The sequence below is a fragment of the Acanthisitta chloris genome, unplaced genomic scaffold (genome assembly GCF_000695815.1).
Source record: "Acanthisitta chloris isolate BGI_N310 unplaced genomic scaffold, ASM69581v1 scaffold10112, whole genome shotgun sequence".
Taxonomy (NCBI): Eukaryota; Metazoa; Chordata; class Aves; order Passeriformes; family Acanthisittidae; genus Acanthisitta; species Acanthisitta chloris.
In genome coordinates this window covers 26,374-52,992 of record NW_008661033.1, presented here as the reverse complement: position 1 = coordinate 52,992, position 26,619 = coordinate 26,374, and the positions used below count along the sequence as shown (strand labels likewise).

At 38.5% G+C, this 26,619-nt stretch overlaps 1 protein-coding gene across 1 annotated transcript in view; it reads left to right on the top strand.

Moving 5' to 3' along the window:
- ALCAM (activated leukocyte cell adhesion molecule) overlaps window positions 1-17,074 on the top strand; it is a 34,835-nt gene extending 17,761 nt beyond the window's left edge. Inside the window, exons 8-15 of the mRNA XM_009070071.1 lie at window positions 3,776-3,888; window positions 4,772-4,907; window positions 4,984-5,117; window positions 6,554-6,686; window positions 7,393-7,431; window positions 7,740-7,857; window positions 14,772-14,881; window positions 16,609-17,074. Coding sequence (XP_009068319.1) covers window positions 3,776-3,888; window positions 4,772-4,907; window positions 4,984-5,117; window positions 6,554-6,686; window positions 7,393-7,431; window positions 7,740-7,857; window positions 14,772-14,859 — 761 coding nt within the window. The 3' untranslated portion in view covers window positions 14,860-14,881; window positions 16,609-17,074. The remainder of the gene's footprint in view (window positions 1-3,775; window positions 3,889-4,771; window positions 4,908-4,983; window positions 5,118-6,553; window positions 6,687-7,392; window positions 7,432-7,739; window positions 7,858-14,771; window positions 14,882-16,608) is intronic.
- The last annotated feature ends 9,545 nt before the right edge of the window (window positions 17,075-26,619 follow it).

Sequence of the window (26,619 nt, the reverse complement as noted above, 5' to 3'; positions counted from 1 at the left end):
AGGGAAAGCTTAGTACTGGTATGGAAAATATTATCCTGTCCATGGCCCTCAAATATTTTTGTAGGAAAATATTCTGGCTTAATGCTGAGCTCTTTTTTTGGTAAGGTGAATGTAAATTATGATACTCAGAGAAAGCTGAAAATTGACATTAAAGCATCTGAGTTAGCCATAATGTTTAGGGAAACTATTTATGAAGTGGGAGGAATAAAGATTCTCTACCTTACCCACAGGACATAAGGGACAAACTGGACAGCCTGAGCTCTTGCCCCTCAGAGCAGGATTTGCACAGCCAGGTCCCAGTTTAACATCCAGCAGGACTGAGTGCTTGTGGTTCGTGTGATTCGTCCTTCAACAGAGGGAGCAGCAGAATTTATGTTGTGGGTTTGGGTTTTTTTACACTAGGTTGTTAATTTTCTGCCAGCTCTGTTCCTTGAGTGAGTTTGCCTAGGATCAGATAAGCAAAACTGGCAGAGGGCAAAAGCTGTTTACAACCACTCACACAGATATTGAAGCACAGCCTGTGAGGCAAGGAAAGCACCTAGCAATAGAGAGGTGTAGCCTCCCTCATCAATAAAGAAGCAGGTGATTCTTTAGACCCACAGTCTATTTTCTTTATCTATTGCTATGGGGCTTTGAGCAACTTGGTTTAGTGTTGGTGTCCCTGACCATGGCAGTGTTGTTGAAAGTAGATGATCATTTAGGTCCCTTCCAGCCCAAACCATCCTAGGATTCTATAATTGTTTCTGCACACAAACCTCAGTATGGGGTAAGTAGGTCTGGGGATGCTTTCCTTTCTGCTCAAATGGATTTTTGGGGTGAATAGTTTTGCAAACCTTCCAGTAAATTAAAGGGTTTAGAAATCTGGCATTTGTGTTTCTCCATAGGTCTTTTTTTATAGCCTTTTCTTGTCTTGTTTCTTCTCTCAACAGACTCATTGAAAATACAGGCAAAATCACCTTTTGCATGTTGCTTGGAAAAATATCTATTCTCAATATCCTAGGAGAAGTTTCTGGTGGTCTGCTAGTATATTTATGGAGTTCAGACCACAGGCAAGTGCTGTGCATAGTTTTCCCAGCTGTAGCACAGTATTCCAATCGAAAACCTCCTTTAAATGCTGGGAGTCTGTCCTATATGTGCCACAGCGTTTCAGAACTGAAATGTGTGCTCCAGTCTTCCCCACTTTAATTCCATACCTCTCTCACATGATGCGGTAATACATGCAGAATGCTCTATTTGTCTCTTTCCTGTACTACTTGGTATGCAAAGGCAGCACTGAAATCAATGCAAGACTTCAAGTGAGACCACATTAACAGCTAGCATATATTGAAAATGGTGCCTGATGTGAAGCTTGTTTCTGAAGATCATTTCAAAGCCAAATAAGAAATATATGGAAAATTCTTGCATAAAAGTTCTTCTTTCAATGGAAAGGAAAATTTGACAGTCTTCTGTATGCAAGAAATATTTTCTCCTCATACTTCTGAGATTATTTACTAATGGAGCATATAAGTAGAGAGGTAGAAGTATCTACATCACATTCTTTTGCTGACCTTACAGATAAACTGGTCGAATATTAATCCAAATCAGATTGCTTACGTAGAGTTCCTAGAGGGGATCCTACGTTAAATGGTAGCTTAATTCTGTATTTGCCTCATAAATCACCTTACAAATACTGCTCTGAGCTATGCAGTTCATCTCATACACTGTAAATTTCCCTGAACTTCTGTAGCAACCAAGACCATGGTGTGAGAGGGATTTTAGTCTCACATATACCACAAAAAGGGGCTGGGGGTGCACAGGCACACTACCCTGGAGGAAGACTGGGCTGAAGAATCGCTCTGGGCTCAGTGTCAGTCTTCCCTGAGATGAAGGCAAAAACTTTCCTGTGGTGTGTGTGTGAGAGGAATCCCTCCTGCATGGGCTTTGGTGATCTCCTGGGTTTGAGGTGCTATCTTGCTTCAAAGAACAAAAGGTTTAAGTAGAATGTGAAGGCAATTCCCCTGGAAGGAGATGGGGTTGGGGAGAGGGAAATCTTAGCTTTTTCTTCAACCACCCCTGTTCCTTGGTAGTATGTGCTTAAGAGTAACAGAGCAAGAAGAAACACATCCCATACAGCATCAAAATCTCTATACTAGTCACTGGCTGAGTCTTGTCTTTTTATTTCTTTTTTTTTTTCTTCTGGAAGCAACAGTGAAATCTGGAGAATGTTGTTAGTTTGGTTGCATTTATTAGTTTGAAGAGGCAGGAGGAAAAATCGTTGTAGGAATACAGAAACAAGATGCCATTTTATCTCTTTGTCAAGATCTTTGCTTTACTCATTCACAGATGAAAGTACAGTTCTTGTGACCTTTCGGACTAGGCATTAGGCTCATAACACAGATAATAATGCAGACAAGTAGTACAGGATGAACACCAGTTGTTCTGTGAAGTTCTACCTTTAATTACAGCGGTGTTCCCAGGGCAACCACTGAATGAAGCCAGTAGCAAAGTTCACTGTTTTGTTAAGGAAAACTCCCTTTCCTCTACCAACTGAGATTTTGTTGCAGTCTTTATTTAAACTCTGCTTAAAAGCCATAAGGATACTTTGCAGTCCTTTTCCAGCTAGTACTCTATTTTCCTCTACCAACTGAGATTTTGTTGCAGGCTTTATTTAAACTCTGCTTAAAAGCCAAAAGGATGTTTTGCAGTCCTTTTCCAGCTGGTACTCTATTCGTGATGAAGTCACGTGTGCATTTGAGATTGCATATATATGTGTGTGTGTATGTGTGTGTGCATGTGTGTGTGCCTGCACTTATCTGTGATAGTCATTCAACCAGGCAACTTGGCTTTCAAGCAAGGCACTGTGAGAGAGGAAGCAAAACAGAGGTTTAACTTGGCAAACTCTGCTTTTCTTTCAGTGTAGGATTTTAGTTTAATTTAAAAAAAAAAAGAAGAAATGACCAGCCCACCAAATCCTTATACTAAGAGAAATCTAGAGCAGTTTCCTGATATTTCTCTTACTTGATCTCACCCTTCGTTGTGTCAAACACAGCTGTCACTGACTACAATTTCCCTGGAACTTAAACATGTCAGGCAGGGCTGGACTCTTTTGAGTTACACAACACGGCATTTTAAGTTAGAAATGAGAACAACTAAATCAGAGGGCCTCATGTGCAGTCCCCCAACCCTGTAATTCAGACTTCTCACCCCTTCAGTCAGTATCGTGTTTGATGCACCCTCTGTTTGAACGTCTTCGTCCCTTCCAGATGCCAAGGATGAAAACCATCTTGTTTTATCAGATTCAAGAAAATTACCCCTTGTCCTCCTGTCTTTTTCTCCACACTTACTGTTTAGGTTAATGTGTTCCCACCTGCATGACTTCTGCCCTGAAGATGCATTTCTACCTGGTCCATAGCAGGCTACCCTCACAGCAGTCTGTGCTTCCCCTTTCAAGATGCACATACTGCTATGTGAAGTATTTCTTCAGCTTCTTATTCCTACTCTGTTACTCTTTCAGCAGTACAAGGTGAAAAAAAAAGTATCCATTTGTCTAGTGATTAGTGAGGTTTTGCTTTTCCTTTTAGCCTATAATTACAGCAAAAATGTGAGTGTTCTGCAATGCCTATTTTAGAATAATTCTCTCATCTCCCTTACTTGTAAAATTGACTTAGATTTTATTGAAGGAATGAAATCTTGAATTTAATGAGTGCAATTAGTCACATTTTCTTTTCTTGGTAAGCCTTTGAAATGGGGCCGGCTTTCCGAGATTAACTTTCGACAAATGTTCTTTCTATCCCAGATTTGGATTTGCAGCTTACTCCTAGTGGAGAAGTCAAAAAACAGATTGGAGAGGCCCTGCCTGTGTCATGCACGATTTCTTCTAGTAGAAATGCAACTGTGTTTTGGATAAAGGTCAGTCGTTCATCTACTTCACACTTCATCTGAGTGCTCACCTCATCATATTACTGCTGCTACTTCACTATTTTGGAAGGAAGGAAGGAAGTCATTCCTTGGGCTTTTTAAAGAATATTTTTTAAATGGGTCTTACACATACAGCTACAATGAGAGCTACTCAGTCACACTGATGACTGAAAATCGGTTGCTGTAATTATCAGTTTTCAAATGGAGAGAAGTAATACATACTGTAACTCAAATATAACTGTTTTGAAATGGTCTATACAAGGCCCTTTGAGAATCAAGTTCCCCTAAGAATGAAAGCCCATTGGGAGGAATTTTGGTGCATTGTTTCCTCAGAGGCAAGCTTGGTCTTGGTTCCAGTAAACACAATTAAAAGACCAAGGCAGGTTGAGAGATTGGATGTTAGCAGCTGGTGTTCAGTGGCTGGTAAGAAACGGTAGCTATTGTAGAAGATGGCTTTAAATCAAACCTGTAGTGTTGGACACTTAAAATGATTCCTAATAGTTGTTTATGGGCACATGTTCATCTCATAGGCTTGGCCTAGAGGAGAGTTATTTGTGTCTGAAACAGTTTGTACCACTAGTGGTTTTGGCTAACCTGCTAGAAAAGCTCAGAGCTAATAACTGATCCCATCCATGCCCTTGATTTGAAAGCAGTGTTGTTCAAGAAGAAAGGAGGTGACTTACATAAATCTCCAGTAGTTTCCACTTTTCATGTAATACATTCAAATGTAGTTATTAATGGGGAATACCTTAAGAGTAAGGCTCTAATTTCCCAAAGCATGTGAAAAATTCTGTTGATAGTAGTCACTTTTGTAATTTAGGGGTTAATGAATTGTGAGGTAATTTCTATGACTTTTAACTCCTTACTTTATCAGGACAACACCAGGATGCAAACAAGTCCATCATTTTCAAGTCTTCAGTATCAAGATGCTGGGAACTACGTCTGTGAAACTACTCTACAGGAGGTCGAAGGATTAAGGAAAAGACAGACACTTAAACTAATTGTGGAAGGTAAAGGAGCAGATAGCTATGATTCTTAATTGTTCTTTTTAAATATAAATTATTAACTGTAATATTGTTCTTGTAGGAAAACCTCAAATCAAAATGACAAAGAAAACCAACACAAATAAAATGTCTAAAACAATTATCTGCCATGTGGAAGGTTTCCCCAAACCAGCAGTGCAATGGACAGTCACTGGCAGTGGAAGCATCATAAATAAAGCAAGTATCTTTCTTATTACTTTATTCACCAAAAGATAATGCATAGGAAGAGCAAATTGAAATCAAGGAACATTTTTCAGATAGTGAGATGGAAGAAAATAAGTCTTTTTCATTTATCTAAGAGAAGGTTAAGTGGTAGCTTTAGCTACATGGTACTTACATGGATGATTTTTTTATGGTAAAAGTTGTTTGAATAGAGCAGGTGAAGGCAAAGCAGATCCATTGGCTACAATCCAAAGCTGGAAGGAAAAAGAAAAGGTTACAAATGAAATATGTGTTTCTTAAGTGAAGGTACTTAGTCGTTTTATCTGGGTAATGTGCTGATTTTGCCATTGCATAAAGAATTTACAAATAATGATGGAACTATAGAACTTACATTTGAAAGCAAATCGGTACTTGATGTAGGCATTAACTGGGTGAAATGTAATGAAATGTGGCACGTGTGAGTCAGAAATTGCACTCAGATAGTTCCTTATGAGCTCTGCAGCTTTTATCCTAATTTTTATAGTTGGGTTTTTTTTATGGTTATACCTGTTGTTTTGCACTGAAAACAGAACCATATGCATTCATCCTGAGGGATAAATAAGAAGTACCCATATGTAGAAGAAAAAAATACCTGGAAAATAAGCAAACTTAAGTATTTTGATATTGATTAAGAAATCCCATGCAAAGCATTGCCACATTTTGCCTTAGCAGGAAAGATAAATGAGGCCTCTATCCAGTCAGTGACTGGAAGTACAATGCATAGTACTCCTGTAGATTTCATTACTCCATTAGGCTTTGCTTAAAGGCTACAGAAATTATGTGTAGCTGTCAAAATGTATCCATTTACTTGAAACTATAGGGCAGGAATTATCTTGAAGCTATATAAATGATGGAAAATAATTTTCTCTGGATGTTGCATTAATCCAAGAATGATGTACAGCAAATTTAAGGAACTCATCACTATTACAGCACAGATACTGCAGGTGCTACTAAATATATGTAGCTTGGCAAAGTAATGCTTAGTGTGGAAACAACTTTGAAAGATGGAAAGTGGAAAAGTTAGAGTGATATTTTTCTTTATAAAGACATAAATGACAAAGAGCAATGATACCTTAGAAGTTTGGGGTTTTCTGTAAGAATTTTGTCACTCGGGGTATTTTTTACATAGTTCAAAGAAAAGCAAAGACAGAATGTGGTTAACTTTCTCACAGAAGTACCTCTTTGTCATTGGTCTTACAGTGCACGCAAACTAGAGATCTTGGCCAAAGTGTTTTCTTTTGAATATTCACATTATCATTTACTAAAATAATGCAGTATTTCTATTGCTGTTGTTCGGAAAGCTGAAATATTACTTATTCCTCTCTGAACTTTTTCAATGTGTAGTACAGGTAATGTGTGTATTGTTCTTTGAGTTTTCAAAGGATACTGATCTTCATTTTTTACCTTTTCAGACAGAGGAGACAAAATATGTTAATGGGAGATTTTCCAGTAAAATTGTAATTGCTCCTGAAGAAAATGTGACCTTAACTTGCATTGCAGAAAATGAGCTAGAAAGGACTGTGACCTCCTTGAATGTCTCTGCAAGTGAGTGTCCTCTAAAGATCATTTCCTAAAAGTTACAGTTTCTCATAAAGTACCCATACTTCACACTCAAATGAAGAGTAGGTCTGCATAGTAATGTTGATACTGAGATATTTAACCTTTTTGTCTTAAGTCAAGCAATTGTAAATCCACTCTGGATCAGTAGTACATAAAATTTATTGATAGTTTTCTAGATGAAGTCACTTAGTCTTCATGAATTTCTTGGCTAGCTCTCTCACATATGCAATGTATTATTTGCAAAAGTAAACAATATTAATAGTATTGCAACATAATAGTACAAAAATATTGCAAAATAATCCTTTATTTACGAGACAGAAGTCTTTATTTCACCTTTTAGTCCCCAAATTCCACTACTACTGATATGACTTGACTCAGAACTGAAATCAGCTATACTGGGCTTTAATCAGATGTCACTTTTGAATGATCAAAGGTAGTGAGAAGAAACAGTTTGTGGAAGGGTAGCACAGAAATATCCAGTCAGAAAATTTAAGTTTTGAGTAAGATTCTTCATCTGGATATATTATAGTTACAAAAGAAAGACTTCTGTTTAAAGATGAAATTAATTACCTTGTTGGCAAACATTGCATTAAGTTTCAGTTTCTGTCATTGTTGTAAATAAGCAATTAAAGGTAATGTTCAGGTCTAATACTTTCTGGTTTTAATTTAATTTGAACATTTTTCATTTCAGTAAGTATTCCAGAATATGATGAGCCCGAGGATAGAAATGGTATGTATGGTTTTCTATCTCTGTGACCCTTTCTTTTGATTGTCTCAGTTCATGACCTATATATGTCACTGCACAATTTCCACAGTCCCTTAAAGCTGGACTTGATTTGAAATAGCTGGTGCCATGATTGACTAAGATGTGACTTTCTTGAAGCTTAAAAGCACATTTAAAGAACAGTTCCTACTTTTTTATTATTATTATTTTGACTTTCTGACCCCCTTTCTTGTGTCTGATGAAAATTCTTTAGAAATGGTGTAATGCTTTATTTTATCATAGGTCATCTCATTAACTTTTCTTCTTTGCTTCAGATGACAATAGCGAAAAGGTTAATGACCAGGCAAAGCTAATAGTGGGGATTGTGGTCGGTCTTCTGCTGGTTGCTCTGGTTGCAGGTGTTGTCTACTGGCTCTATGTGAAGAAATCAAAGTAAGAATTTTATAGAAAACTTAATAATAAATTGGAAGAAAAATAATTATAAGCAGAGATGTATGTTTACCTATTTTCCTTCCTGCAGCATTCCAGTAGTCTGAGTGGGGAGAGGCTGTTATAGTAGGTACATTTGATAGAAAAAGGAAACTTGGTACCTGTTACTGGCTTTGTCCTAATGCTTAACAGGACTCATCTCTTAGAGGTGAGGTTCTAAGATTTTTATAGATCGTAGCTGTAATGAGGTTCTCTTTCCTGTCAGCCAAGTTGATGCTGACTCATATTAAATATAGTACCTACTACTTCATTATGAAACTTAATGTGTGGAAGTCTGTGTGGCTTTACTGGTGCTAGAAACTGTCTTCATTTGAAGTTGGCTGGCTTGTTTGCTTTAAAAATGGACTAAATTACAGAAAACTACTAGCCCATCTTAGGGAGAAGAGAGATCCTTACTTGTTTTGTTCATATATACTTTAGATATCTGAAGTAAAATTGCTGAAGATAGAGTTTGTGTTGCTGACAACTCTAGAAGCTATAATCCAAATCGATAGGTTTTAGCCATCCTGGGCATAGAAGAGGATTTGCCAGTGCAGCCTGCTTGCTTTCAAGTTTCTTCATTATCACACAGGCTCACTTCAGAAAATAAATTGGATGATCTCAAGAAGTGACCATGTTTCTCCATCCTTTTGAAGCGGGCCATGACTGTATGCCATTTGGCCTTATTCCTATATATTTGTCTCCAGGGAGAACTGAGGGCAGGTTTGCTTTCTGAAGAGTTTCTTATAGCTGCTTCTCAGCAGTGGAGATGAAGGTAGTTATGCATTACATGCACAAATCAGTACAGGTGTAAAAGCAGTCTTAAAGTTCAATTGTTCTTTCTCTGACCTTCCATTAAAATTAGATCAAATGAGATCTAAAATATACCAGTGGGATTTTACTATGAACAAATGTGTTTTCATTCATGTGAAAGTACAACAAGGAATTCTCCACTTGCTTAAGAACACTCAGGGGTTTTTTGGATAATACATAAGGATTTTACTTCAGCCATAACTGTTCAGGTTTTGGAAGTTTTACAGCTACAGAATTGTTCTAAATTGCCCAAGCACAGAACCACACTCAGGTATTATACAGATAATTTTAATTCCTTTTTTTGCAAAGCTTATGCTTCTTTTGGTAAAAATTAAAAAGTAATAATAACATAGTGCTCCCCCTCCCACACTTTGCTTCTGCTGTAATATTGTCTAGAATAACTTTTCTTTAGTCATTCCTTTTTGAATATGTGCATGTGTAATCATCTAATGATGCTTCACTGGTTTGGGGTATAAGGAGGGCAGAGAAGCTAAAGTATCTTTTCTTGTACCATTATGTAGTGTGAGGAGAGCTAACAAGATTTGTAGAATATAGCATGAGATGAGTTTATGAATTAAAGTAACTTTTTCTGCTTCAAAGATAGGATACAGCATGTTCTAAATGGACACTTCTTTACCTCATGCTCAACATCTCTTCCTCAAACTCAGAGGAAAAATTAGACCTGGGATTGATTAGACAGGTTCACTGGAAACATAAATACCTTTATAGCTAAATAATAGTCTCCAGCTTTGGTACATGGTTGCTGGCCTCTAAGAACCTTAATTGATACATCATCATTGACAATCTCCTGTTCTCAGTATATATTTAAGTTGATCTGTTGTTATGCTCCCTGCTTTTTGCACACCATACTTGCAAGAGCAAGCAGAGTGTCAGTACCTATTCTGACAAAGCTTTCATTATCAATTACAGCCTAGAAATCAAAGTAGGCCTTGCAAAAAGCACCTTACACCTCTAGACACAGCCTATGTCTAGTCACAACCCCTCCATCTCCATACAGGCCAGCAGTTAGTAGTTATTTTTCGAACCCACCCTTGAACAGTAACTCACCTAATCTCTATCCCCAAAGTGACGCCAAAGGAAAGTCTGAGAAGGCAGCAGCACAGAACTTTCCAAGTCTGCAGAGGCAAGAAAAACATTACTTTTTTTTGTTATTGGTGTTGTGGTTTGTATAATCTTTTATTGTCTTGTCATCCCCACTAAGTAGGAATTATACTTGCAGCCTTGGAATATGTTCACAATAAATCATGTGTACAGTTATTCATTGCCTCAGCTGCACTTGATGGGAAAGCTGATTATTGCCACATACTCTTTTCAGTATGAATATTATCCTGTAAATCAGGGACTCATTTGCATTCCATATCCTGTAACTAGCCCCCTCTTGAATAAAGAGTTGGGGGTACCTACCCCAGCATGCCTTGTTTCTCCTTCATCTGAGCAGAAGGCCAAACACTTGTTCTCTACAGATTTTTTCTTATTCCAGAAAGGATATTATAAACTATCCTGCACTGAACAGAATATAACTTAGCACTTCATAATCTTTCAAAAATTTTTGTGTCAGACCTCAGTTGAGTGATTCTAGGACACCCATGTTCAGTAAACCCTTCGTATGTGAAATTTTCACCTTTCCAAAAGCTGCTGAGGGTACAGCAGAAGTTAAAGATTTATAAAGGAAATAGTGCACTCAGCAGCCTATACCCTGCTCTCTAGCCATGGAAGTTCTGCATGTAGATTGGACCTTTACCCCATTTTTGCTCCTGGGGTTTGGAGATGCACGAATCTCAAGTCAGAGGTGGCTAGATCAAGCTTAAAGTGATTTAAAATCCAGTAAAGGAAACTTCAGCTGGGCAAACTGAAGTACAGCAGCAGTCTTAACTTCTTAACCAAGAGCACACCAAACTCTTGAAATGCTTCTTAGGTCACAGTAATCAAAAATGTTACTAGTATCTCTGAAGCTGAACACTCAAAGCACAACAATTCTGCTTTTCTGATACTTTATAGGAAACTAACCTATGAATCCAAACATGGCAGGCTAAATATGTAGGAAACTCACTGTATGTTTTGGACCAGACAGCATTTGTGTATTGGTTTTTGTGCAGTTCCCTTCCAAACAAAAGACATAGTTACAAACATCTTTGAAAGTGTCAGTTCATGACACAAATCTTCTATAGAAGTGGTACAAATTAAAAAATGGTCACTGATTTCTTGATGGCTGGAATATTTTTCTGAAATCTAGTGGACATTTGAAAATAATTGGAGGAAGTGGAAGGCAAGGTTGGGGTTAATAGAAGGAGGTTGCAGGTAGCCCAGATCTGGCTGTATAAGACCCTTAGCTCCTAAAAAAATCTTTTGCAACAGTGCAGTTGAGTGTCTTAACATGCCTTTCAAAAGTGATGCAATCTTTAACGAAATTCGTGGCCCATGCTTCAGCACCCAGAACTACACCAGTGTGTATCCTCTTACCTGTCATTATCACAGGCTTGGGTAACAGGGACAAACAGCACTTTCTTTCTTCCTTAAACAGTGTTGACAACAATTTTTGGGTCACCTATATGCAGTCTGTATTTACACTACAGCAGGCAAAGCAAAAATGGTCTTTATATTACAAACAATGCTATGAACAGTATCCAGATAAAATCCATGAAAGTAGCGGCTCCTCAGCACACACACACACACACGCACCCACACACACCAAAAAAAAGCTAGAAACCTCACTTTGGTATTACTTGCAGAGAGATTTTGATGAGGATTCCCTGAGGTTAATTACTTTCCTGAAGAGCAAGCATAGATAGATGTAAGTATGAGTCATAATTTTAGCACAAGCTCAGAATGATCCATGTTTTACAAATTATTTTTTTAAAAAAGAGTAAGTAAACTCATACAACCAACTTCTCACTCTTCAGAACAACTTGGCCAGAGCACACGAAGGTGTGGGCTTCATTTGTGGGGTTGCAGATAGTTACAGTGTGTTAGAGTTCTCCAGGCCTGGGCAAAGTGGGCTGTCTTCCCTTTTTGGGGGAAGCTGCTCAGATATCATCAGGAACTCACTCCTGAGTTGCAAAGGGAGCAAACTGACAGGAGTTAATGCACAAAAAAAGTTAGGCACAACTGTTGTTGAATGTTAAAACTGGCAAAGGACCATTTGTCCTGTGCCTCAAGTCACCTCAGGAAGCGATGGAAACCATGTTTTGAGACATTTCTGTTATAAACCCAAGCCACGTCTGTGGAGCCCTGAGGATTGGTGCCAGGCCAGGGTTGGCTGTTCCTCTGCTGTTGGCAGAGAACTGCCAGTGGATCATGCTGCTGCAACTCAGTGCAAAATTACTCTTGTGTCTCTTAATGACACTATTTAAATAGCACTAAAAAAGGCAGCAGTATTGTTTGTGCTGAGGTGGTGAATCTGCCTCGGTATCAGTATTTGGGGAACAACAAAACAACAACAACAACAAAAAAAGGTCAGCAAGACCACCAAACCATCATAAATAAACGGCTGCATTTCAGTCTCAGGCACTGAGAACTGAAATCCATCTGATTGTTAGACATGAAAAACTGCTGCTGCTCTCATTTCAAGCAAGTGGTTTATAACATCCTCCAAAGGAGTTCTCTCTTTTGGGTTGCCTCTGTCAAAGTCACAATTCTACCCTTTAAGGCTCCCATTTTCACCCATTGCGGCGTTAGGAAAATAGAGGTGACATTTAGTTTCATTGAATGCAGAACTGAAGTGGAGCACTTTAAAAATCAAAACCTGATCGCGTTGCAGAATCCCCTTGCTTGAGTCATTGAATAATTTTAATCAAAGACGAGTAATGCTGGTTGCAGTTCCCTCTGCTGTTAAGTGTCAGGTCATATGAGATTCAGTCTGCTTTGGGCACTGTAAAACTTTTGATAAGAGGCCAGAAAAAAGGATCACACTGAGCCATGCCAGTATCTATCCAGTCTCCAAGAGCAGACATAAGCGGTTACATGAGGACAGACGTGCATGATACTGCTTTCCTGCCTCCAACTCATTTCAGCTCAGGTAATTGCCTGAGTCCAGATCCTTTCAGCTTTTCATCTCTTTCTGTATTGTCCCCAGTTTTGTGAGATATTTATGGAAAAGACTCATTAGCCACATGACAAGCCAAATTACGTGCCCAACATAAACCAAGCGTTTTTTAAATTCGAATTTAAAACTTTTCTCATTTTCAAAGGAAATTTTTGAGTGATTTTTCTCACTTTTCTCATTTTCAAAGGAAATTTTTTGAGTGATTTTTCTTTTTTTTTTTGCTAGGATTAAAGAGATTTGTGAAAGGGTATTAAGATCACAGAAGACCAGTCTCTACCAAAGCACTGAATTTTCTTCTTCATTGCATCTCACATCCTTTTCTTCTATGCATGTCACATGTTTCAGGTTTTGAGTAGCAGAAAAAAGTAGAATGTTATTGCAGAATAGAAACTTAGCACTGTAGAGCGAGTAACTTTTTAATGCTATCTATCTCAGCACTTTTAAAATTAAATTTGCCTGCAGTAAAGAGGAGTTCAGATCTTTGTAATAAGTGGGTTTTCAGCACTGACACATTCCTGTCAGTTGCACAAACGAAACAGAGTCGCTCTAAAAGCAATAGGGAAAGGTCAAAGCAGCTTTGAACCATTAAAACTTAACAGCCACTCAGGAAAGAGCCTCCTTTGAAACCGAATAGGTTTTAGAATGGTCCCATTCAGTGTAGTCTGTGGCATTTGGGATCCCCCAGCACTCCACCTCAAGTGCTGCTCCCCAGCCCAGAGTAGCATATCAGCAGCACTTCCAGAGGTGCTGGTGGTTAGGTGTGTTTGCACCTCATCAGAAACTCTTCAGAGACAAGGACCAAACTGTATTGTCTTAACAGTATTGCTCAGGGGTACTTCAGCTCAGGGCATGCACAGTGCTTAGCCACTGCTCAAGGCCTTTGCTCAGATGGAGGATGTGCACACAAATGCTCCACTGGCAAAAATTCAGCTCTGCAGTTTTGGGAGGTACATACCTGCATGGTGTCAGCGTGACATGTCACACTATCTTGCTAACCTGTGTCTTCATTGTATTTTGCAAGTCAGCGTCACTATGGGGCTTTACCCTGAAGCAAGGGTGAGCATATGCATGAATCTGTCACAAGGGACCTTACTTTCCTGTAGGGGAAACAAATTATCTGTAGAGAAAATGCTTCTAGGATAATCTGCTTTGACATAAGGGATTTACTTTGTCCCAACTCAAACACATTCGCCCATTTACATTTTAAAAATTGTGGCCTTCAAAATGTTATCACAGCACTGCAGGAATCCTTCACCTTGGCAGACAGTGAGGCTTCTTACAGATTAAATGAATGGCATAGTGGTTTTATTGTGCTGAGCTAAACTGAGCACTTAACTCATTAATTCATCTCCAGTACTTGAACTAAGGAAGATCTGCTATTTTAAATGAGGCATACCTCTTTCCCCCCACCCCCTCAAATATTTACACAATCTCATCTTCACCCAAAGCCTGTCAGTCATAGCTAGTGTAGCTCTAGAATCCAGAGTGGGATTTGTTTTTTCGGTGTTGCCAGAATTTTCATGAATTTCTTCACATTTAAAGAGCTTCCGTTTGGCACAGGCTCTGAAAGTCATTTACTACAAGTACACAAAAGATTGCTGTGTTGATCTAGATATCTTAGCCACCCTTGTAATGTTTTAGTACGCCTTAAAGCAAACTCTTGTTTATTGAAACAAGCTACACAATTACTTTGTCAAGAAACATGGATCTCCACAACTGGTTTAACCTTACTAAATGTCTGCTAGCTCAGAATAATTCTGAATTCCTCAAGAGGTAAATCAAACACACACAGCCCTACTGCAATACTTCCCGTGGCACTGAACACCAGTGGGGGAACTGGTGCCATTGGCCTATTTACAGACATATGCAGACCTATTGCTCTGCTCAGAACAGAACTGTCAGAGTTTCCTGTTTCACTGCAAGGGGAGGAGGCAGTGGCATTATGTGAGGATGGAACAAAACGCTGTAGCCATGCAAAAATTACCTTCTTTTTGCATTATAGGACAGCATCAAAACATGTAGACAAAGATCTTGGAAATATAGAAGAAAACAAGAAACTAGAGGAAAACAATCACAAATCTGAAACTTAAGATGTGTCAGTCATCATTCCAGGTAAGTGTTTCATATTGTAGCATTTAACATCTCTTTGTCTACCATTCCTTTCTGGTGACCACAGCAGCAGCTTGGACTGTGTTGCTTACCTGACAGAGGTGAGGCAGTAGGGTCAGTTTGAATGGTGTAGTATTAGGACAGACAGACTCAGGTTCCTGGCCAATTAAGAATTCAAAGCTGCACACACATATATAAAAAGAAAGAAGTCAGAAATTATGACATAACTTAGTATTTGGCTTTCTTTTAATCCATGTCCTTAGGGAAATCAAAGTATGAATACATATTATCTACCACTGTGGTACACTTGTGTGTGTGTATATGTCTACATATGAAGAGTATGTTTAGGTAGAGTTTAGAAGGTTTCAGGTTATGAATTAATGTTTACAGGAACCTTCTTCCCTTACTGAAAACAACAGTTTCCAAATCCTTGGTCAGCTTTGTTCATCATTAGTGCAAATGGCTTGAAACCTCCCTTGGAACAAAAAAGTTCTTTCACTCTAGATTTCACATACTTATGCTATGATCGATACGATCCTGGAAATAGGCACTGTATGGTATGAAAGTTTCCCCCACTGGGATCTGTATGAAGTAAACTGTACACAAATGATTCGGTAGATGCAGAAGGTCTGTTGGGAATTGCAGCAGCACTAGAGAGCACCAACAGCACCACCCGGTGTTCACACATACATACACTGCTCCTCTTAGGACACAAAGTAGGGGGTTAGGCCATTTTTCTGCCCAATTTAAGCCTTGTAAAAAACACTGTGGTAGCACAAGAGTCTGGAAAGCAGCTAACCATGGAGAGGTTTGTTGAGTTAGTCATGAACTGTTCTGAAAAATGAGAGTAGTAGTACAGTGGGGCTGTGCTTTTAAGTTCCTCCACAGGAAAGCTGTAGATAGCCCTGATTTTCAGTGATCTGTAGTATATAGCATCAGATACCATCCTGAAGGAGCAGGGTTTAAAGTGTGTGGTGGAATTATGATGCTTCATATTTATGTAAAAAGGTTTCTTTATAAATAAATACAACTGTCATTAATAATTTTAATATATTAGTATTGTCTGAAATTTTAAAGCACAAGCCACGAGTTTTGCACTAAATATTTAAATTCACTGAATCATACAGAACAATTATATTGTATGTAAAAAGGTGCAGCATTGCTGTAGGTACTTAACTAGTAATATCACTGTTTTGCTAATTTGTAAAAGGGAATTGGGAATACTAAAATTACATCTTACGAATGATTTAAACGTGGAAAACAAGTAGACTTGGATTTTGAAAAAATTACAGCAGAAATACTCAGCATTCCTACTGCAATTCTGTGGGAAAATTCTGTAAACTTTTTGGCTAGAGCTTCTTTTGTGTTTTTTTCCTGAGCCTGATACCTTCTGCAGCACTGTGCTATTGAGGTGATTAGATGAAGTTAGCTGTGGGTATTTATTTAACATAGGAGTTCAAATAACATTGTGTGCCTTCAGTGCAATCTTTTACTCTTCAGATCAGTACATCTGCATGAATGAAATAGACATAAATCCATTACTTGCCAGATAAATTTACTGGAAACAATATTGCAGCAGCTATTCTTGTCGTGAAGGAAAGTGTTCACATCATTGAGCGGCAGAAGAACACACTATTCATGTAGCATTTATTTGAAGGTTAGATACTGAGTAATTATGATGGTTAACATATTTTAAAATGTTTAACTGGCTTTATCTTTCATATTTTCAGAGAGTACATATAGACCAATTGAAGCATGAACGTGGATTGTATTTAAACATATACAAAGAAGTGACAGCTATTCATGGGTCAAGTATTAAGCAGATCATACTACCAAGTTTTCAAAGGATTTTAGACACAATTATCTCAAGCTAAAAATAAAACAAAACCCCACAAACTAATTTTGGCTACAGCCATGATAATAGGTCACCATGTTGTGTTCTGTTTGAAATATTTTTTTGTAAATGTCTGCACTGAAGATTTCTTTTTGTTTGCCTTTATGTAAATTTTTTACGTAGCTATTTTTATACACTGTAAGGCTTTGTTCTGGGAGTTGCCGTTAATCTGATGTATAGTGTAATGGTTTTATTTCAATTGTTTTTATGACACCCTTTGAGCAGGTACATGTCTAATTCTGGTTGTTATCAGTGAAGCCTCTGCTTTGTAGCAAGTACCTAGAGTGTAAGATTGTCTTAAAGGAAAATGTCAAACTCCTTTTTCATTCTTTGAAATCGCAGTAAAGCAGAAGGGTGACAGCTGTGACAGGAACAAACTAAATTGTTAATGAAAGTGAACATTTAAAAAAACATGCAAAGCTAAACAAGACAGAAAGGGAATAAAGAATTTCCCCAAAGAAGTCTGGGTATTGAGCAAGGAACACTATGAAAAATTCTTAGCCTACATACAGACAGTGGCTAATAATCCTTTTCTTCTAGAGCAAGACATACATATTCTTGGTACGTTAGTCTTTCATGTTAGCATTAGGAGAATGAACTGGAATTCTGGATTAATTTTGATTCCTTTATGTTATTCGCTGCCTTAAAGTACTGTACCTTTTCTTCGTTTCAAAGAGATAACAGTCAGAATTGGAAACTTTTTTTAATAAGTGGTCATATCAAAGCTGCATTTTTTTCCCCACAAAAATAGAATATATATATATATATTTTTTGTGTGTTTTTGTTAACTATGCTACAGATATTGAATGCACCTTGAGATAATTTTAGTGTTTTTAACTGGTACCTAATTTATCAAACAGTACATATAATTGTAACAATGAAATGTCTATGTATCTTTAGTTACATTCAAGTTTGTAACTTTATAAACATGTTTTTTGCTTGAGGGAGTTTTTAGAATGATACTTGATAAGGTTTTAGGGTGAATGGCCAATAGGAAGTGGTACTTAAGGGAGTTAAGTTTCAACTTATGTGGAAGGTTAGTTTCTGGAAGAAGGTGACAGGCAGCTTTGATGGAGAGGAACAGTAGAATAAGCAGAACATCAGGTTTCCATTTACAAATATCCAGGGAAAAAGTAAGTTTTTATAGACTGGTAGGCAAAAATAAATAAATAAATAAATAAAAGAAAAAGATGGACGTTAGGAAATGTATTTTGCCACTTTTGCATTATTTAGGGGGAAGAAAACACTGTTACTTGTAAATTTGTAAAATGTTAAATGTCTGGGCAGTAGTGACTGATGTCTTAATAAAAGCTTCCTGTAGTGCATTGGCATGGATTAAATACATAAGATGTCCTATAAACTCTATGCTGTATAAAATATTAGAGGGAAGTCATGTTATATGCCTCTAAACTTTAATTTGTTACTGTTTTATTTGGCAAAAAGAAAAAAAATTATAATCTTGGTCAACATTTAAACCAAAGTAAAATGGGGGAAAAACCAAAGTAATTTGTTTTGCATGGCTAAGCCATTCTGTTATCTCTGTAAATATTGTGATTTTTTTTCTTTTTAGAATTTTGTTAAAAAAATTCTAAAATTTTTAAACACCTGTTTTTCCAAATAAAACGTGAACACACAAAAAAATTACTTTATATATAAATATATCTTTTTCTTTTGGTGCGAGAACACTGCCAAGCGATACACATTTTTTTAAAGAAAAAAACAAATGCAGTGGGCATGTCTCTAAACAGGAAAAGTTGTAACAGAGTCCTGTGAAGGAGTGTGCAAATATCACCTGTCTTTGTTTATAACACTACAAATAGTTCAGAAATACAGAGAGGAAACTTCCAAAGATAGGGAAACCTTCAAAGGGAAAGCATAGGGAAGGGCTGAAAATTTTCATAACACTGTCAGGGGAATACAGGGCAAAGGAGAAGAAATGGAGTCCTTCAACTTCCACAGCTACAAAAAAAAAAAAGGAATAAAACCAACTCCTCACCTTTTGGGATTCTGCTAGATCTCCTATGCACTTTAAATGGTCACTCCTTGGAGCTGGGTTTTTCACTGCTCCACGTTCACTGTAGGCAAGTTTCAGGAACCAAGAGTGCAAAAGAATTAATGTTTCTATCCATGCCTAAACAACAATAAAACTGAAGTATGTCTTCACTCGCTTGTCTGAAATCTCAGTTTACAAGAACACGCATGAGCGCAAGGGCGATAAAAAGTTACCCTGGCAATGAATCTTGGGGGGCCTGTTCAGATCTGAGTTCATGTACCACTCCAGGGTTCAACCTCGGTTTACTACACACAGGAAGGAGAAAAAGATCCCTGCTCACAAACAGCTTAAAGCACGGCAAGGGGGAGGAGGGGGGAGCCCATCCTCTTACTTTAGAGTCAAGAAATAAGGTGACTTGTGGTGTCTGTTCATGGCTGTGCAGGAAACTACCACTGAGCTTGGAATAAACCAACAGGTTCAGCTCCATCTGCAAAGGCTGCATCCTGCACCAATATCCCATGGGCTTCCCAATTGCTCAGAAGCAATAGTGCCAAAACTATAGCTGTGCTGCAGTAGATGTGAGCCACTGTTAAAACGCTCACACAGAAACGTGATAATGGTGTGGCCTGAAGGTGACAACTTCTGGGAAAACAAAATACTTAGGATCAACACAACAAAATGCAAAGCATCAGGGGCATTTTGCACTGGTTCTGGGTACTGCAGAGCAGCCTCTGTTTGAGGGCTTTACTGCACCCACAGCTACTGCACTGCTGGGGCCAGCAGCTGGTCAGAGCCTGAACAAGGGGTAAGTGCTGACCTGACTGTTGGCCAGTAAAACAAATCATCCACACCCCATTGTCTCTGTGTTATCCAGGACCTGCCAACATCAACCCAGCACTACAGATGGTTGAGGCAATATGTTACACCATTTCCTGGACACAGAGGTTTCATCCTGTCGTGTTTTGAAATACACATACAAATAAGTCACACTGTATTCCATATTGATTATTATTTGAACATTATGATATATTAATATGAGTTTCATCCATATTGGTACCAGACCCTAAAGACATACAAAGAATGAATAAATGTAAATTTGTTTCCTTTTTTTTGTGATCAATTTTGTGAGGACACATCTGATATTCCACCTAATAGCCTCAGCTGCTGGCTGGTGCAGTTAAATCTGATTTACTTGTAGTACCACATGTAGCTGGATACCTTCCTGTTGACTTCATGTTTAGACAGCCATATGTCTGTAATTATCTCAGCTAAGATTAAGCAGTGACATACGAAATGAGATCATGACCTCCTGTGTCAACCACATCTGTGCAAATGTTTTCTGGGTTTCCTTTTGACAAGAAAGAATGCATCTGCAATCAGGTGCCTGTTTCAAGATTTGTCCAACACAGGGTTTTCAAACAGGTTTCTCCTCCAGGCAGAAGGAGATAGAGGGAACATAGGAGGTACATAAATTGTGGTTACATGCTTCTAACCCCTGAAGGGTTCCCAAGCTCTTCTGGAAAAGGGGAGCATCCTCAAGCTGGCATAATTCAGTGCTGAGCAAGGCTGATGTGAGACCTCACTGTGGTCTGCCAGAGAGGGAGAGCATTGTCTTAGTACAGCAGGAGGGTAGGGAGAGAGGTAAACAGGTTGCAAACAAACAGATCAACCTACCCCACACACACACCCCCATTGACTCCGTGTGCTTCATGTGTAATGCAGCACACACATTTAATAATGATTTGTTGCTACATTTCAAATTATTAGAGAATCAGAAACTAAGCTTATTACTTATGATCGAATTATGTCAAAGTCAATTTCTAAAATAAGACAAACTCCATCCACCCAGCCACTCACAATTCTTTAAGTGTCCTGTAATTCATACATTTTTCTCATTTACATTCTAAATAGAGACGTTTATTCTGTTAGCAGCAAGGCATTTACTTTGATGTAGTAATGAATTTCAGCCTGAAAAGCTAAAGCTTGACAAATTATTAGGAAATTTTGTTCCTTACTGAGAAAACAGCAATGTACCTCTCTCATCACTCACTCACCTCCCAGATGTTTTGCCTCTTCTCATGCTCCATGTGGTAATACAGCTAAGGCTTCTGTCATCCTCTGTTCCCTGTCCTAGTGCTAGTTTCCACATCTCCTGTTCCATATAGGTTGATTCTCTGCTGCCCTTGCCATCAGTTGGTTATTTGGAGGACAACCAGTTCAGAAATGCCAAAACACCTTGAGATAAATATCACAATTTAACACAACTACATACAGAAAATGGACTGTGAAACAGGAAAATGTAGAAACAGAGGTGGCTTCCCATGCTTGGGCTTCTACATGTTCATATCCATTGTTCTGGAATCCTGTGGAGTTTCCCTATTTTGAGAAAACTGCACCAAAATCTAACCCATGCTACGAAGGCTCAGCTGTAATACCATAACATACACACATGACACTGTGTGTGCTGCTTTTTTTTTTTTTGTCTAACCCTCTAACCCTTTTCCTGTTATTCATACCAGTAGAAATAATGCTAAATAAATATCATTAGGTACTGGAATGTCAGCACAAGTCTTAAATTTAAGGATGTGATTTTTTTCCATATATTCAGTCCACATAGTTGTGATGCAAGGATTTATTGCATGCTACCCAGCCCTTGACTTGAGGGAGCAGAGAGAAGAATGTAATGTCCTATTGCTCTGAAAAGAACAGATAAAATTAAATTTAAATATATTGATTTCCACCCATTTACTTTTTCTAGAAAAGAACAGTCCCTCTCAATACAAACCTAATTTCAACCTCACTCAAAAAAAAATTATACAATACAGTAATAGAATTATAGAATTACAGAATAACAGAATAATATTATAAGCTATATAATAAAGCTTATATTGAAGGAGACCAACTACAAATCCAGGCCAATGCTTCCCTCAGCTCAAACTCACATCATCCTAATCCTTTTCCCTCTCCACCACCCCCCAAGATTCTCACCAGAACAGTTAAGTAATGGCCTGAATGGTTACATCAGTGATGTCAGTTTGTTTTCTCCAGGGCTTGGAAGCAAATACAAGTTCAGATTGTGTTGTAAATGTTCAATAATGTCTACATACCAGATCAGAGATTTCATTAATATTTACATCCATCACGGGAGGAGCTATTCTAGCATGGCCAACAGAATACTTTTAAAAGGAAGAACACGTAATTGAATCTAAATTCAGGAAATGAAATGAATTAAAGAATCAAATAAAAACCTCATATAGACAAAATTTTGCCACAAATTCAATTTGGGTGATGTTGATATAAAATCTCTCTCTGGTTTTATTACTCCAAATAAAGAAAGATCACACTCATTTCCATGAATTTAAATACACACAAGCACCACAACTAGCCAAAGTGGCTGCACTTACTAAGCAGAAAGAAACAGAATATGGAAATCAGATCAAACAGACCTTCTGATAAAATGAGAATTAGCAAGATTACCAGTAAGTGGAATACTCAGCTTTTTGACTAAGACCACATGGAGTATCTATAAGGTAGTTTCAATTCTATGTGCAATGTCTCTAACCCCCACTCACTGTACTTGAAGTAATCTGCTCTGCAGTGCAATCTGGGTTTGCTGTGTGTCTTCTGCACAGCACCAGGTCCAAGGTTTTCTTAATCTTGGAATTTAGCAAGATTACCAGTAAGTGGAATACTCAGCTTTTTGACTAAGACCACATGGAGTATCTATAAGGTAGTTTCAATTCTATGTGCAATGTCTCTAACCCCCACTCACTGTACTTGAAGTAATCTGCTCTGCAGTGCAATCTGGGTTTGCTGTGTGTCTTCTGCACAGCACCAGGTCCAAGGTTTTCTTAATCTTGGAATTGGAAAGTGTGTCTTCTGCACAGCACCAGGTCCAGGGTTTTCCTAATCTTGGAACAACAGTGGAAAACCAGTTTTTTCACTGATATTTTTTTACACATATTAGAGGCAGGGCTAAGAAGTACAAGTTTGGCAACAGAAGTCATTGGTGGTCAGAAGCTCTTGAGAAAATCATTTTAGTCAACCATCTCCTCTCACACTGCCTGAAAAATCAATTGTTTGGTCCTTCAAAAAGGAGGTGTAGGAGAGAAGGGAAGAGTGGAACTGCCAGTAAATATTAAAAGTTATCTTAAATGGCAGCTGAATCTATTTTTTAAGTGCAAATCTTAAAAAAAAAAAAAATCAAAAAAAGAATCAGAGATGAGAATGTTGCTGTGGTCAATGCCCTCCAAGGATGCAGCCCTAGGTGTAGTACCTAATGCTCTCTCTACTGCTCTCCCTGGAACACTTATTCAAACATTTGCTCTCTCCTCATTATGTATATGCTTTTCCACATTCAGGCTAGCTAAAAGGTGCTAATAGCTATCACCAAGAAGGAATCTGGGTCCCGAGGCCATCAGAGCAATCCTTTGTAAAGCTGCTACCCTGAGTGACCATCTTCAGCTCAACACAGGAAGCCACCAAATCTCCTTATGCAGGTCCAGAGAGGGAACAATGCCCAGCAGAAGTACATTCAACAGATTAACAAATCCATCTAGTTCCAGTTGGAGCAGTATGGAAATTTAGATGCTGAAAAGGAACTTTAACCATTACAGGAAAGCATTGGCATTTTGCAGGTTATATTTGCTCCCAAAGTTCTAAGGAAGGTCTAATGGCTGCACCAGCAGTAGCACCTGGAGCAAAACTTGCTGAAGCACTAATCTAGCCTCAACATAGCTGCAGGTACCAAGAGAACTTTTTAAAACTTTGCATTTCTCCAGTCAGTACAATTCAACTCAGAACGCAGAGATGAACTGAGAGGGGAAAAAAAAACATCTCTTGGGATCTGTGGAAATAATTAGGCTGGACAGAATGAGCCTCTTCAACTCAACGAGATATGGTGACCAAACCCAAACAGCTCAGCTTCCCAAATATGCATAATACTGCCTTTATTAGAATAATTTAGCTTTCAATGCAAAAACATTTACATAAATTTACATGAGGAAAAGCATTCAAGTGCATTTCAAGGTATTATTAACTAATAAACCCTTCTCAAAAGGTATTTTAATGCACTTAATTCTTTCATCCAACGAGATCTTGACACAAGACATGAGTATAATAAGTAATCCGCCATAAAAATGCATTACTCACCATCCCTAATACATCCACTTGCAATATAAGGCATGGCCATTTGTTGCTGGCTGGGCATGTGGCAGCCATGGCCAAAGAAACAGTGATGTTGGCTATGATAAACAGCAAAGGTGAGAGAATTTCTAGGGGGAAAAACAGCCCGTCTTGTTTCCACCATCCTGCAGAGAATTTGGTGTGTGTGTGAAGATACCACAACTAGCACACTCATTATGTATTACTGATGCTCATCCACATGGGAAATACTCTAAGTTCCAGCTAATGCAAAAACTTACACAGCAGGACAAAGGTGGTGAGAGAGAAACTGTCAGGCACAGAGGAACTCAGATGGAACAAATGATGAAACGGCTCATAAGACATTAACGCTGACCAAGAATCATTAGAAAATAGTCAAAGGAAATTAAATCAGGAATGAGAATTTTCTCAAAAAGGAACCAAAATATATTTCACAGGAAGAAAAAATAACAGGCTACTCAGAAAAAAAAACCCTGTCTGCAGTGGCAGCTATAAAGTATCCAGACAGATTTGGAAAGATGATTATAAAGTTCCAAGTAAATTTGCAAACCTCCCTGCTCCAAAACAGGAACCATAAGCTGAAACTAACTGGAACCAAAAGATTTACCAGGACATGTGAGAGACCTAGACAATTTTGACTATGTAAGAACTAATGAGCTACAACTGGGAATAAAAGAACTCTTAAATTAAATACATCACCTTTAAGAAGGAATTCAAAAGATTGCAGATTACCCTGGAAGACAGCCTAAGCAGAGGGGGAACTGGTAGACTGGTATTTAAGATATGTTTACAACACTTCTTTACTGCCTTAGGTTCTACAGAGAGACAGTCATGCAAAGTCCAGCTTTGGCCACTTCACCTGCTGGTTTGTTGCCTCAGGGTCTGACTCTCCTCCTGTACCATGCAGGCTTGAAATATAACTGATAGGGACTATAATGCTTATTGATTAATCAACATATTACTAATAATTAAGAAATCAAATAACCTAATTTACTAACCAGCAGACTTCTGTTCTCAATGTACATTATTTGGTTTGCTATTACACACAGCTACAAAGCTACTTTTTATCAGTGCTAAATCCTATTAAGTACACACAGCTACTAGTGAAATACAAGTCACCCTTCTCTCCCCACACCATTTCACATTAAGGTGCAAGTTGACTCTGTCCTCCTACCCCAGGCCTTTCCAAAGCAAACCTGACTGGTAGGTGAGCCAGTTGCCCCAAGGGTTCCCTTTGCCATCCTGGTGGTCTTAGGCTGGTGAGACAGCTATACTGACATCTCTAGAAGTTCATGCTCCTACTACTGGAAAATCTACCCTTCTCTGTACTTTACCTGATCTTTAGCTTACTTTCCATTTCTCCACTTCTAACCCCCTTTTTTTCTCCTTGTACCTCCTTTCCTCCAGCCAGTCTCCTACCTAATGAATGTGTTTCTGTTTACTACTTCTCCTTTGATCCCAATTCTGCTACATCTGTACCCAAACTCAGTGATTTCAGTAACAGTAATGGAGTCACCTCAGCTTTACCTGGTGTTGCTGATACAGTACCCTGAGTAGGGTCTTGCCTTGCAAAACAAACTCCTGTACAGCTGCCTAGTTACCTTCAGCTTACATACCCTCTAAGACAAATCACTGCATATTTGAGCCTTGCTACCACTATCCAGTTCCAGTTAAGTACAAGCCCTTTCCTACCTTCTGCATAAAGAGTGTGCACATGACAGCAACTTGTTTTTCAGTCTGTTTCTTTTCACATACACCATCCTGCCTCTCTGAGCTGATGGATTACAATGTAGTGCCCTTGGTGTGTCCTTCAGACAATCTACAGCTTGCCTGCAGAGACCTTGGAATCCAAGACTTGGCATTCCAACAGGACATTTTGCTCCCTCCCATAGGTTACCTCAAAGTGCTCTGAGGGAGGACAAAATCCATAGAGGAAATGGCTGAATGAATCATTTGTGAGGTAGCCTGGCTGTAATGTAGCATAGAAAATTAGTTGTTTTAAATCCACAACACTGAAATTCAAAGAGGTAGACAAAAAGTTCTTTTGTTCCCATCCACTTGCCCCCCATATAAAGCTGCAGAGCATTGTTAATGATGGGATGCAGCAAAGTGCTGCTTAGAGAGAGCATCCAAAAACAGTGTCACCGGTGGCTGAGGTGAGAGACCAACAATTTTGACTATGTAGGAACTAATGAGTAAGCAGTAACAAGCAGGAGCAGAGTTACTGCTTTGAGTTTAGAGTAATGTTCAACCTCTCACACTTCTGGTGCCTGAGGTAGTGTGAGTGAGCATGGTCTGAAGGAGAAAATGTCCTGCTTGAACTTTTCTGGAGCAGAGGAATGTTCTAGGTACAATGTAAAATACCATACTTAACTTTAGTGGGAGTCTAACTGTAGACAGTTAAGTTCATTAACCTCAAAGATCAAGCAATCACCACAAACATACCCTTCTGATCCCTAATCATTCCTGACAGCAGGTAAAATTTTGGATTTTTAATTAGCAGCCCTTCTTCCCTCACGTCGGAGACATTTCCTCCCAGCACAGCCTCAGTGCCTGCAGAGCATGGCAGTGTTAATAGTTTTCATTTCCCTCTACTGATGACGAACAGCCGATGATTAATCACACTGTCACTGAATCCTATTCTGATGAGAAAAGTAGGCTAAGCATTATTTATATTCCTAAATACTAAGC